Source organism: Drosophila tropicalis, unplaced genomic scaffold (assembly GCF_018151085.1).
Source record: "Drosophila tropicalis isolate 14030-0801.00 unplaced genomic scaffold, ASM1815108v1 contig_527, whole genome shotgun sequence".
Taxonomy (NCBI): Eukaryota; Metazoa; Arthropoda; class Insecta; order Diptera; family Drosophilidae; genus Drosophila; species Drosophila tropicalis.
In genome coordinates, this window is record NW_027172999.1 from 2,719,296 (window position 1) to 2,732,794 (window position 13,499).

The window sequence follows — 13,499 nt, forward strand, 5'->3', positions numbered from 1 at the left end:
GGATAACAAAGGATGTAAACTATAAAAGGTTAGTTGTGGTAGACCTATTCTTGACAAACTCATGCTGGTATGACGAAAAAATAGATTTACATAAATGCTGTATTTGAGACGTCATAATTTTGTCAAACAGTTTAGGTATCGCTGACAATTTAGAAATTCCTCTGTAATTAGTAACATCAGATTTATTGCCACATTTGTGAAGAGGTAAAATAAACGAATCCTTCCATATAGTTGGAAACTCGGACAGTGTAACGGACAACTCAAAAATCTTAAGTAAAGGCGAGCTTAATGATTCCGCACAGAACCTCAGGACACAAGCGGGAATACCGTCTGGGCCCGGTGAGTATACCGGCCTAATCGTCATTAGTTCCTTAGCTACCTACCTTTGCGTTATAATAAGTTTAAGAATACAGTTGGATTTCGTTATAGGATATGGATATATCTGACTAGAGTTGTACTTAGTAGATATGTACGTAGTCGAGAAGAAGTTAGCAAATAAATTAGAAATAGATTGATCAGAAGAGGCCGAATCATTATTAAAAACTGCAAACGATGGAAGGGAGATAGAATTTCGCTTTGATTTCACGAAACTATAGAACTCTTTAGGATTTTTGGAGAATTGCAACTTGCAACGTTGTAAGTAATTATTATAGCATTTAGAATTAGAAACAATAAAATTCGATTAGCAACCAAGTAACGAGAAAGATCCGATGATAGACCCGTGACTTTATACTTTTTGTAAAACCTAGACTTAAGATTCTTCAGTTTTAACAGCCCCCGGGTAAACCATGGTAATTCTTGCGCCACCACAGAAGACACTGGGGGTACACAGTCATTAAAGATTGAGTCAACAGTGGTATAAAATAAAGAAATGGCGGAATTCATATCCGTACAAGTGTATAAATTAGTCCAATCGGTATTAAGAAAGGCATTGTTTAGTGTGACAAAGTCAGTCTTCCGAAAACACGGGTGCGTACCATGGGGTCACACTCGGAGATGGGTTCGCGGCTGGGAAACTCAATAGATAACTCTGTCAGAAAGTAGTTCAAGTATAAATTTAATAGAATCTAAGTGTAGTAAATATGTTGGCCATTCCGATTGGGGCGGAATGTAAGAACAGGTAACAAAAATGAAAAAACGAGTAAAAGATACCTTAATGCATATAAATTCGATACTACTTGAGACAGGTATTGTTATCAGACCCGATGATAGGGCGGAATCTACGGCAATAAGAACTCCACCACCCCTTCGATCAGTATGATCATGTCTAAAAATATTGAATTTAGAGGGTAGAACTGTGGCGTCAAAAACGTCAGGTTTTAACCAAGTCTCAGTAAGGACAATTAGGTCCAAATCAAAGGACAGACTATCTACAAAGAGTTTAGTAAGTTTAGTATTAAGGCCTCTGACATTCTGATAGCCGACAGAGAAGGAAGTTGTTAGTTTTTTGATAGAGTAGAAGAAGAAATAGATAAGGAAGGTGTGGGAAAAGATGAGGAAGAAAGAGGAATAGATGGCGAAAGAATCCTTGTTTGGCCCCTTATCTTCCTTTTTCTGGATGTAAACTCCTTCACAATTAAGCTTTTCGGCCAGAAGCTAGAACTGCAGATACGGTCAAAGAACTCAATTGGAACACTGATTTTAAAAGATGAAATTTCTTTAGAATATAAAAATTTGAACTTTTCTATTGATATATTGGAGACATTCAGTTTAGCCCGAATGTGGGCCATGACATCATCCGATGTAGCATCAGGTAGAAGTCTCGAAACAAAAATGTGTTTTTTTGGTGGCACTCCCACCAATGGTTTCGGCATTGCAGGTATTGCATCAGCTACCGCATTAATTGTAGCATCAGTTGCAACAAGTGGCACTCCGGCACTACTATCACTAGAATCCCTATCGGCAAAATCCATCGGTGTAGATTCTTGCCCAGACAAAACGGACACTACAGACATCGTCTGCGGAATTAGAGTTGGCATTGGTTGAGAGGGGGTCGGAACTGATATCGATGTGGAGACCGGCAAACACAAGGACAAATTAGAAGTCTGTTCTCCTGCCTTCTTACGCTTTCGAGACTCAGTCAGTAGCGTTAAACAACTAAACTGTGACTCGACAGCTTTAAACTCTTGCGAGAGTTTAAAAAAACTGGCGGACAGACTCATCAGGTTAACCTTTGTTTGTCGCATGAAAAGTTCCATTTCATCTTCCACGATACGGCATGACTCACATCCCCATTTGAGACCTTTTTTTAGATCTAAAAGATCCTTTACCCTGCATGTAAAGCCGGCGCTCTCTACTATTCAGGGGTGAGGCGGGCTGCAAACAATTTTTAACCGAACAGACAGGCATTATGAGTTACTTGGATGAATTAGTAACCAAACAAATAAAAATGAGATATGTATTGGTATTAAAATATATAACTCACTCTGAGGTCCAGAAATAATAAGAAAGCGAGATATTGAAAGTGCACAAGGGTTAAAAGATAAAGAGAGCACTATTATTATATCTAAATTACAGACACACAACAGACTGCAGTATGAGCGCGAATAACGGCAACGAGTGAAACGAAAACGAGAGAAAGAAAAAAAATGAGAAAGAGAGAAAAGAAAGATCTTAAAAAAAAACACGTCCGTCTTCTTCGAGAGCGTTAATGTATATGTATCTTCAAATAAAAATCAATGCGTTCTCGAGTCTCAATTATCCACTTTTTGTAATTTCTTGAAATAATTAGAATTGGATTTATAACTATATACGTAATTACGTTATATTATAATTGTGCAATCATTTCGAGATGTAAGCGATTAAAATTGAAAGGAGTTGGAACTTTTAGCCATTTTTTTAAAACTACAAATTACAGTCCCTCAGAGTGCTTTAAAATTTAGTTCCTGGCTAATAACACGTCAGTAGAAATTAACAAAGCTATTTCATGATGAAACATCAAAATTTATTATTAATTCAAAAAATGTCACATACAAATTTTGAAATTTAAATGAAAATGAAATCTATGAAACCACTATTGAAACACGTGAAGTGGCTGAATTACCAATAGGATAAACAACAAGAAATGTAAACAGTGAAAAAGTTTTTTTCCTAACTATTGAGGTGTAATTCTCAAAATGATTCTCTTAACTTTTGAATACTTATGTGCATGCATTAACTCGGATCTCAACAGGGCTTGACTTTTTTTAAGTTTTAAGTTCCTTAAATAAATTTTCTTGAATAAGCTTCGTTTTTCATTGTGTGCTTTATTTCCAGTAATATAAATGTTTCATTAAAGCTAATATTTAAGTAAGGATAACAGTGTTTTTCGGCATAGGCTTTTTATCTGTGACATTCAAAAGTCTGTTCGACTAAAGGCTTGTACAATAATTGACATGATATTATAAAGGAAAAAGAAAAGAAAACCTTTAATGTTATCTTAGACTATCTTATTTCTATGATCCAGATACTAAAGGAAGCTAACTTCAATTTACCGGCTTAGTTCTAGAACTAACAACGATTGCAAGGTGGAATGTTGGTGATAATAAGCCCTTAAACAATCAGGGAGATTATTTAAAAGAGGTGATGCTTAATCACCTAAATCAGTTATTTATTGATTGTTTAACAGTTCTAAGACCTGTCGATTCGAAGAGGCTAGCTGTTCTGGTGAAGTATGGTAGATCTATCAAGAGTTTTAGAAGCTTATTTTCACACACCTGCAATTTACTGATGTGCGTAGCAGCACAGGTGCCCCAAGTGGAAGAACCAAACAGTAGAATGGGCATGAAAATATTTTTAAAGATGATTAATTTGTTCTGGGTTGATAGCTTAGACTTTCGGTTTCTTATTGGGTATAGAAGACAAATTAATTTATAAATTTTGTTAATTGTAAGTCCAATGTGGATTTTGAATGTGAGCTTTTTATCAAACGTAATTCTTAAGCAGCGTACTGAATCTACCCATTGAATCGTGGAGTTGCAAATATTTAAAGAGTCATTGCGGAGAAAACAGGGTTGACTTGAATTTTATTTTCCATTTGTGGTAGTAAGATTCAAGTATGTTGAGTGCTGTTTGAAGAGAAAACTTAATGTCAACATACTGGGCACTAGCACGATAGATGGCTGTATCATCTGTGAACATGGATAGCTCACAGTTTGGAGGTTTAGGTATGTCGTGGGTATAAACATTGAAGAGGATTGGCCCTAAAACAGAGCCCTGAGGGACGCCAGCAAGTATAGGTCGTTTAGATGATTCATTGTCATTCATTTTTCTACCGTTTTGACATCGGTGCATTGTAGACCCAGGTTGAGCAACATTGTTTTCACTGTTTCGTTTGGAAGCTTCTCTAGTCTGGATAGTACCGCCTTATATAGTTTTGAAATGTTATTGAAGTGCTCCGTGCTTGGGACGAAGATTTTTATGCCAATGGAAATAGTTTTGATAAAGTAATCCGTGATCTTGCATTTAGCAAGAAGGTCGTGTACAAATGCTGCGTTTTGCTTAAGCAAAGTAAGGCTTGGAGGGAGGCCTTTGCGGGTCAGTCTCGATTTCTTCGGCCATGTTGAAGCCTTCATCTTCTTGCACTTGCAGCGGAAGAAAATAGTTGGAGCGTTGGGAGCTCTGCTGCTCTCGTTGAGTGGATTTCGTGATTCTAGGCATCTTTGGACCGGCAGATGCAGTTGCAGTTGCAAGATTTCGTCTCTTAATTTTGGAGGTTAAACTGAATAAGCTTCGTTTTCAAAATATTTTCGGTTTTCCAATTTAGAAAATTATCACTAAGGATCTTCTGCCTAAGATAACTTGAATTACCAAATTTTGATATGTTGTAGAATGCCCCGTCATTTAAAGCTGTGTGAAATATTACGGCGCACTATTCTATATTTTCCTAATAAATCGCGCTTAAAGCTAAACCTTCGGTTAAGTTAAGTTCAGTCCAAAGGTCTGGACTAAAATTGATTCAAAACTCAGTTCGACACGCTAGTTAGTATTATACATTTCTACCAACCTACAAAGTTTTCTTAAAATTGGAATATAAATATTTGAATTTTAAGCAGTGTAGTAAAAGTCGAAAATTTTTTGCTATTCATTGCTGTGACTGTTGTGGAGGGCATTGGCATACCATGCCCTGAAATTAGGTAGCCCTGATCGTTTTCCCTTTAGATTTAGTATGTATCGACCTGAATGCAGCCCTGACTTATCGAGGCAGAGACCAGTATATTATTGATAAACTTTATAATTTGTTATATCTAAGAAACACCATCATATTCTATACTCAGTTTCTAATAAATAAGTTTTAAATCAATTCGTGCTAAATGTTCTATTTTTGTATCGCGTGGTCGAGACATTCTTGACGTTAACATTCTTTATTTTAACTTAAATAATATGTTAAAGTGCTTTGATGGTGTCGGAGTTGACTGGAATTGTGAAATATGAGCAAAAATTGAAAACGCGGGAGAAAAAGGCGTATCAATATGGACGCGATGGAAACTCCGAAATCGGCGCTAAACGAGTCTACCGCGGGAGAGAGCGAGATAGAAAGAGACGCTTCTAATAAGAGCCAAACGCCAAAAGACAGAGAGGACAATATGAATGTATTGGAAAGTGTGCAAAGAATGATGACGCAATTGCAAGAACAAATTGCATCACAAAGTTCAAAAATCGAAGCTATTCACAATGCACAAGAACAACAAATACAAGAAATTCATTTAGTGCAAAGTGAAATAGTTAATTTAAAAATTACTAATGAATCTATAACTGACTGTATTTCAGAATTAGAGAAGACCCATGCTATGGGCGGCACACAGGGTGCTGCAATAGACGGTACACAACGTCATGGAGCCATAATGGGGGCTCCGCATACTTTGGGCGGCACACAGGGTGCTGCAATAGACGGTGCACAACGTCATGAAGCCATAATGGGCGCTCCGCATACTTTGGGCGGCACACAGGGTGCTGCAATAAACGGTGCACAACGTCATGCAGCCATAATGGGCGCTCCGCTCACTTTGGGCGGCACACAGGGTGCTGCAATAGACGGTGCACAACGTCATGGAGCCATAATGGGCGCTCCGCATACTTTGGGCGGCACACACTGTGCACAACGTCATGGAGCCATAATAGGCGCTCCGCATGCTTCGAGCGGCACACAGGGTGCTACCGATGATGGTGCTACACAAAACAAGATGTCGTTTAAAACTACAACCGGAATATCTGCTGCCTACGAACCTTTCCCCATTAATGTTGGTACGGGTGAGTCTGGTAATGTTACGGGTTGCATTCGGATTGGTCAGGCTAGTCAGGGACAATACCCTCATAATTATATGTCGGGGCACAGAATTATGGATCTGCCAGAGTTTAGTGGTAGGGCAGAAGATTGGCCAGTATTTATTACAATGTTCATAGAATCCTCCGCTGCTTATGGTTATGCTTATGTAATACGTTTACAGAAAAGCTTTAAAGGAGCGGCAAAAGAGGAGGTAAAAGAGCTATTAATAAATCCGGCAAACGTGCCACATATTATCGAGCACCTACAGTTTATGTACGGAAGACCAGAGTTGCTTATTAAAAGTCAGCTAGAAATTGTCAATGATATACCCCAAATCCCAGAGCATAATTTAGAATTTCCATTTGCCACAAAGGTAAAAAATTTGGCTATATTTTTCCAATCTTCAAATGCAGCAAGAACGATTGCGACGGTACTTCGAACAGACCCACTTCAAAAGGTAATTGCCGTCACAATCCAAAACTGATAATGCAAACAAGTACGGTCGAGTATCAAAAGAAGGATAAGAAATATACAAAAGTTTGCACCGAATGTAATGGTGACCACTCTCTGTCTGAATGTGCGGTATATGTAAAGGCTGATGTAAATGAGAAGTGGAATATGGTCAAGAAATTAGGAGTTTGTTTCAGCTGTCTAAAACGCAACCACAATATGATATCCTGTAAGTTTAAACGAAGATGTAACATCAGCGGCTGCAAGAGTTCTCATCACAAATCGTTGCACAATCCTAATTGACAGACGGTAGAAGAAGATAAAGCAGAAGCAGCGACACATACAGTCAAATCTAGTATGAAAAGGCTGTTAGTTAAAGTCCTACCAGTCGAAATAATGGGCCCACAGAATACATTAGTTGAAACGTTCGCGTTTTTGGACGAGGGTTCCAACGTAACGTTAATTAACGAGAATTTAGCTAAAAAGCTAGGGGTAAAAGAAAACATGGAACATATGTCATCTAAAAATAAGAGGTATTAATGGAAATAAAAATTGGTTACAGTTAAAAGGCACTACAATCCCTGATCTGGAATTACCTCTACAATCAATGGATCATCAAACATTGGCGGATGAGTATATTCGAGTCGCGAACCTCCCAATAGCAAGTTACACAGATGCCAAACCAACAATACTGATCGGCATAGATAATACCCACCTGGTCAAGACTATACGAAGCGTTGATATCGGTCCAAGACTAGTGGCATCAAAAACACCTTTGGGATGGGTGATTTTTGGATCAAGAGCAGACCATTCTAATACAAGCCCGTTAGTGACATCAGTATTTCATGCGAATACTTTGGAGGACCAAATGAACAGGGAAATGCACGATTTGATGGCAGATTATTTTACAACTGAGAATTTTGGAGTACGGCCGTATATTAAGTCTGTAGAGTCCGCTGACATAATTCGAGCTAAAGAGATACTTCAAAACACAACAGTAAAATTAGAAGGAGAATATGAAACCGGATTGTTATGGTCAAAAGAAACATTAAATCTTCCCGATAGTTACAGTATGGCTTTGAAAAGACTCCAATTAGTAGAGCATAAAATTATTCGCTCAAATAGCGTAAAGACCTACGATGAAGCCATTATGGACTTTGTGAAGAAAGGATATGCCGTCAAAATGACAAAACTTCAAACTTGTGTAACCAGTTCTAAGACATGGTATCTATCTCATTTCGCCGTTTACAACGTGAACAAACCAGGAAAGCTACGACTAGTATTCGACGCAGCAGCCTCAATCGAAGAAGTTTCATTAAAACAAGATTATTAAAAGGACCCGATGAAAATCCGCCATTGACTCAAATTTTATTCCAATTTCGACAAGGAGCAGTGGCAGTTTGTGCAGATATCAAGGAAATGTTCTTGCAGGTGCGAGTTCGACAGGAAGATCAGGATTGCTTACGGTTTTAATGGAGACATGGTGACACAACAAGAGAAGTCGATACTTATAAGATGACGGTCATGATATTCGGAGCCACTTGTTCTCCGTGTTGTGCTCAATAGGTAAAAAATATAAACGCGCAAAACAGTACGAATTCAAAAGGAAGTAATTGATGCAACAGAAAATAATCATTATGTTGACGATTTTGTAGCAAGCTTTGTATCTGAGCAAAAGGCATACGACATAAGCTCTGAAGTAAAAAGGGTGCATGAATTAGCTCATTTTAAACTAAGAGGCTTTGTTTCAAACTCGAAGTGGGTACAGAACAAATTGAATAAAGAAGAGAAAAATAAAACTGACAAGTTACAAATAAGTTTGGATAAGAAGGCTGTCGATAAAGTTTTGGGCATGTATTGGTACAACGACATACATAGACCAATTTACTTTTGACTTAAAAATTAATCGCGTAGAACAAAGCATACTTAAGGCTGAAAATTGTCCATCAAAGAGGCAGCTTCTTACCTTGGTCATGTCTATCTATGATCTATTAGGGATGTTAGCCGACCTAGCGATTCATGGAAAAATATTGATACAGGATGTCTGGCGGTCAGGCATTCATTGGAATGATTCGATCCCAGAAGACTTATTTATTCGTTTCAAAAATTGGGTCATAGTGGACAACGGTAGGCTTGACTATGCAACATCATTATTGCAAAGTGCTCGTCAACCTATCATATTACCCAAAAAACACAAACTAACTGATTTAATAGTAACATCGTATCACGAGAGATTCCACCATTAAAACGATGAACTCATTATCAGTGAGATTCGTCAAAAATTTTGGATAATATTACTGCGAGCTGCTGTAAAAAAAGCTAAAACAGTTTGCCAGTTTTGTGAAAATAGAAAAATTCAACCGCAAGCGACTCTGATGGGTCAGCTACCGACCGATCGTGTCATTCCTTACCAAAGACCGTTTTCCTATGTAGGACTTTGGGCCAGTTACTGTAACGATCGGTCGCCGACATGATAAGAGATGGGTGGCTCTATTTACGTGCCTTACCAGCTTTACACTTGGAATTAGCAGCAGATTTGTCTACAGACGCATGTATTTTATGTATTCGAAACTTCGTAAACAGACGCGGTATACCAATCAGTATACGGTCGGATATGGGAACAAATTTTGTTGGAGCTGATCGTCTAAAAAGGAAAGTCAAAGACCTATTTGACTGGAACTACATAGTTCAGTCAGTTAAAAAGGTTTTGGTAATAACATTGCAAGACAAGGCGCCCCAGGTTGAAACTCTTAGAAGTTTACTTATCAAAGCAGAAAATGTCATAAATAGCAGACCACTAACACACATTCCAGTAGATAAAGACGATCCAGGTCCACTAACACCTAATCATTTCTTGCTTGGCACAACCAATTCGACACAAATCCCTGGAGAGGAAGACAACTTTTGTCATCGAAAACAATATAGGATTTGTCAATAATTAAAAAAATATGTTTTGGAAACGATGGATAAGGGAATATCTACCAACTCTGACAAAGCGAACAAAGTGGTTCGCACCGATTCGACCCATCAAGATGGGAGACTTAGTCATAATATGTGACAAAAACCAACCAAGGGCAAGCTGGAATAGAGAAATCATCGTGAAAGTTATTCCAGCAAGAGATGGGCTGATACAAGTTGCTGAAGTACAAACAAATGCCGGAATTTTAAAACGACCAGTTTCTAAGCTTGCTGTATTAGACGTTTTGGGTAAAACTTCCGAGTAGTTTTATGGTAGGCGGGATGTTGTGGAGGCGGTACGTTGATGCCAATGCCCTGAATTTAGGTAGCCCTGATCGTTTTCCCTTTAGATTTAGTATGTATCGACCTGAATGCAGCCCTGACTTATCGAGGCAGAGACCAGCTCTAAGAAGTGAGACGAGGCGTCAGTATAGAAGAAAATTGCACAGGAACGATACGTTAAAATAAACTTCCGATAATTGGCACGAAAAGAAGCTCGAGGCTATGGGCCTTAGGGCTTAGTATATATTGATAAACTTTATAATTTGTTATATCTAAGAAACACCATCATATTCTATACTCAATTTCTAATAAATAAGTTTTAAATCAATTCGTGCTAAATGTTCTATTTTTGTATCGGTAAAACTTTCGGGCGTTAAAGTAACGCGTGGTCGAGACATTCTTGACGTTAACTGTGACCATTTAGCATATATGAAAACGAATACTTTGTGTCGCTTTTGCTTCCGAAAAAACAGAAAATCTGACTGCAGAAGCAAAATAACCGGAATAGAAAATACCCGACAGCAGCAGCAAACAGCAAAAATCCGAAAGCAAGAAACCCGACAGCAGCAGCAATAGCAAAAATCCGAAACAGATTGCTTCGATAGCAACAGCCAACTTATACATTTTAATACTAGGAACAGTTCCGACTGTTGCTTTTGACCCGGCGAACTTTGTTCCGCCCTAATAATGACAATAAATAAGCAGATTGTGTTTTTTTTTTTTTTTTTTTTTGGAAAAAATACAAAAAAAAATCAATAACTACATTAATCATTCATTATTATTTCTGTATTTAGTACATAGGTTGCTCTTCAAGTGTCTTCAGACACTTATTTTATTATTTATTTTAGAAAAAAAGTTGGAGCTTTTTGGCCACTCAAATATTTTTTGATCGTTAATAAATCCCACCACAATATTTAGAAAAAATCTTTAAAGGCTCACCAAAGTTTTTAAAGGTACCTTTTTTCTTAACAAACACAAAACATGTGTTTTTTCGCGCGTGTAATATGATCTGCTGCATGTAGTGTTTTGCAGAAATTGAAATAAAAAATCGATAAAAGCAATCCAGCTCAATAAAAATTGTTTCAAAATATACCATACGAATAAATAAATTTAACAATTCTATTCAATACTTTACTCAAGAGAGCCTTAAGACACTCATTACATTTTTTGCACCTGGAAGCTAAACGAAAACTTGTAGATTTTTTCTAATTTCATTTTTGAGTTTAGAAGCCTTTATTTTCTTAAAAAAAACTTCTTATTTTCGCCCAATAGTTTAGAAAACAGTACCTTGTGATACACGACATTTTTGGTTTTATTATCGACGCAAAACAAACAACGCAGATGGTCTTCCGACCCGTGAACATGCCACGTATAATTGACCATGGGAAAAACATGAATGTTCTAGATTTAAACCACAAACTTTTAAGGATTGGCCTTGTGATTTGTTGATGGTCATGGCAAATGCAAGACGTATCGGAAATTGAAGTCTTTTAAATTCAAACGGCATATCGGTTGGGATCATCGGGTTCCTCGGAATGAGAACTTCTTCACCTTTGAATTTTCCTATCATTATCGTAGCGTAAATTACATTGTTCATCAATTTACTAACCACCAAACGCGTAACGTTGCAGTTTTGGTTGGAGCCAACCTTTAGGCGCGAATTGTGCGGTGGTAAGCCAGGCACGTCCAAAGAGTTTAAAAATTCAATTGGATAGTTGGTGGCTTCATCTTAATTTGTGACGCAGTCAATAGATTTGAATAAATGCATTGTTCCAATGATCTTATTTTGAATTATGTAGTTCAGGTCATCTACATCTTTATTCTTAGCCGCTCGTAAAAATTTATTCTGTGTATCTTCGAAAGGTAGTAATGATCCAATTTGATGGTGAATCTGTCCTTGTATCTACAAAATAAAAACCAGACAGTATTAACTGGGCTATAAACACTTTTTCTGTGGGAGAGTAGAGTTCAGTATTAGCAAATATAATACATACCAATAGATAAAGTAAGTTATTCTTTACTGTCATTTGGAAACAACTATTGTATTTTTGAGTATTTGCAAGAAAGTGGCGTGATTCTTGTGTTTCGCCACAAAGCAATGAATACAATGGCTCATGTGGCGGAGTCAACACTGGCAATTTCACTTTACCATTAAGGCAGCATAATCCAGACGTTTCTCCGGAAAACTTTAATGCACCACAATACTCGCAAACAACGTCCATTTGCCCAATGCAAACGCTAGGATGCAAGCTGTAATCATTGCTGCAATCGTATCGAAACGCTGCTCGATTCAAATCAGCTAAATATCTTGTTCTGAGTCGCAAATTATCTATTTGTTGCCTTCTGTTGTTCGCTCGACGATTCTGCATTACCAACAGAGCTCTTTCACGGGCTGCTTAACTTTGCTCTCGTGATTGAGAAGCACGAATTAATGCTCTTCTTCGTTGAATACTAACGCGGCGTTCTTCTCCCGTAATTTCTCCATGTTCATCAGATAATTGACTCGCGATGTTCTGTTGCCTTATTGCATTACGGCTCCGCCGGGAAAGATTAGATCTTCTAGGACGTGGTATAATGATTAGATTGCTAATGGGTTTCGTTTGCTAATATGGGTTACTAAACACTGCACAAAACACGATATTCGAATTTCTATTATGTTACTACACAAAACACAATATTCGAATTTTTCCTTCAATTTTCACATTGTATATTACAATGACATAAAAACAACAGTTGACTTTATTTAAATTGACTGTTAGAAAACGTTTGTATAGGGAAAAGAAATTGGCTGTTTTAAGGGGTTTCCGGCAATTATTTATTGTTTTTAAGATGTATTCTCCTATTCGGGGTGGAGACAAATACAACAAATCAAAAACCATGAAAATTGGTTCAGCAGATCTCGAGTTATAAGTGTTGTAACTAACACGACTTTCTTTTATATATATAGATAAAAAAATAAATAGGGCAACAAATCGTATATTTCTATCCGTGGCATCGCCGAACTTTCCGGCATACCTGAACTATTTGAGAAAATTATTGTATCATTCCGTTAACATCTATCTAGATCCACTATTTCTTCTTGTCAGCATGGCTTCATAAAGGGTCGTTCGTCGCTTACCAACCTTTTAGAATTGACTACCCTTGTACACCATGGCTTCCGGAATAAGGATATGTTATTTATACCGACTTTAGTAATTATTAATACTTATAATTATTATTATTATTTTTAATTATTATTTATTTATTTATTTATTTACGTCAACTAACACAGCAGTTGACGAAAAAGCTTAAGCTAAAGGCAGAGAGTAATTAAATGAAGAAGGTAGCTTAGCTTTATACACAACTAAACATCCCCGACCCTGTGGAGGTGTTTTATTTGCATAAAGAAAGAGAATGCCAAAAACAAACCTACGGTTATAAAGTGAAGGAAGATTAATAAGAAAAAGTCTGTCAGAATAAGAAGGTAGGCGAAGACCCGGGTCCCAATTTAGACCGCGTAGCGCAAACTTAAGGAATTGCTTCTGTACCGATTCAATACTACGCTGGTGAACATCATATTGCGGTT

At 37.4% G+C, this 13,499-nt stretch overlaps 2 protein-coding genes across 5 annotated transcripts in view; both read left to right on the forward strand.

Moving 5' to 3' along the window:
- rl (Mitogen-activated protein kinase rl) overlaps window positions 1–13,499 on the forward strand; it is an 85,467-nt gene that overhangs the window by 49,842 nt on the left and 22,126 nt on the right. The window lies entirely within an intron of this gene.
- Window positions 5,566–8,366, forward strand: LOC137574962 (uncharacterized). Its single transcript, XM_068287382.1, has 2 exons — window positions 5,566–8,260; window positions 8,350–8,366. The coding sequence occupies exon 1, from the start codon at window positions 5,592–5,594 to the stop codon at window positions 6,726–6,728; it is 1,137 nt and encodes a 378-aa protein (XP_068143483.1). The 5' UTR covers window positions 5,566–5,591; the 3' UTR covers window positions 6,729–8,260; window positions 8,350–8,366.

Bases quoted from the DNA above. Each gene is read 5' to 3' on its own strand.
- LOC137574962 (XM_068287382.1), top strand. From the start codon at position 5,592: ATGATGACGCAATTGCAAGAACAAATTGCATCACAAAGTTCAAAAATC.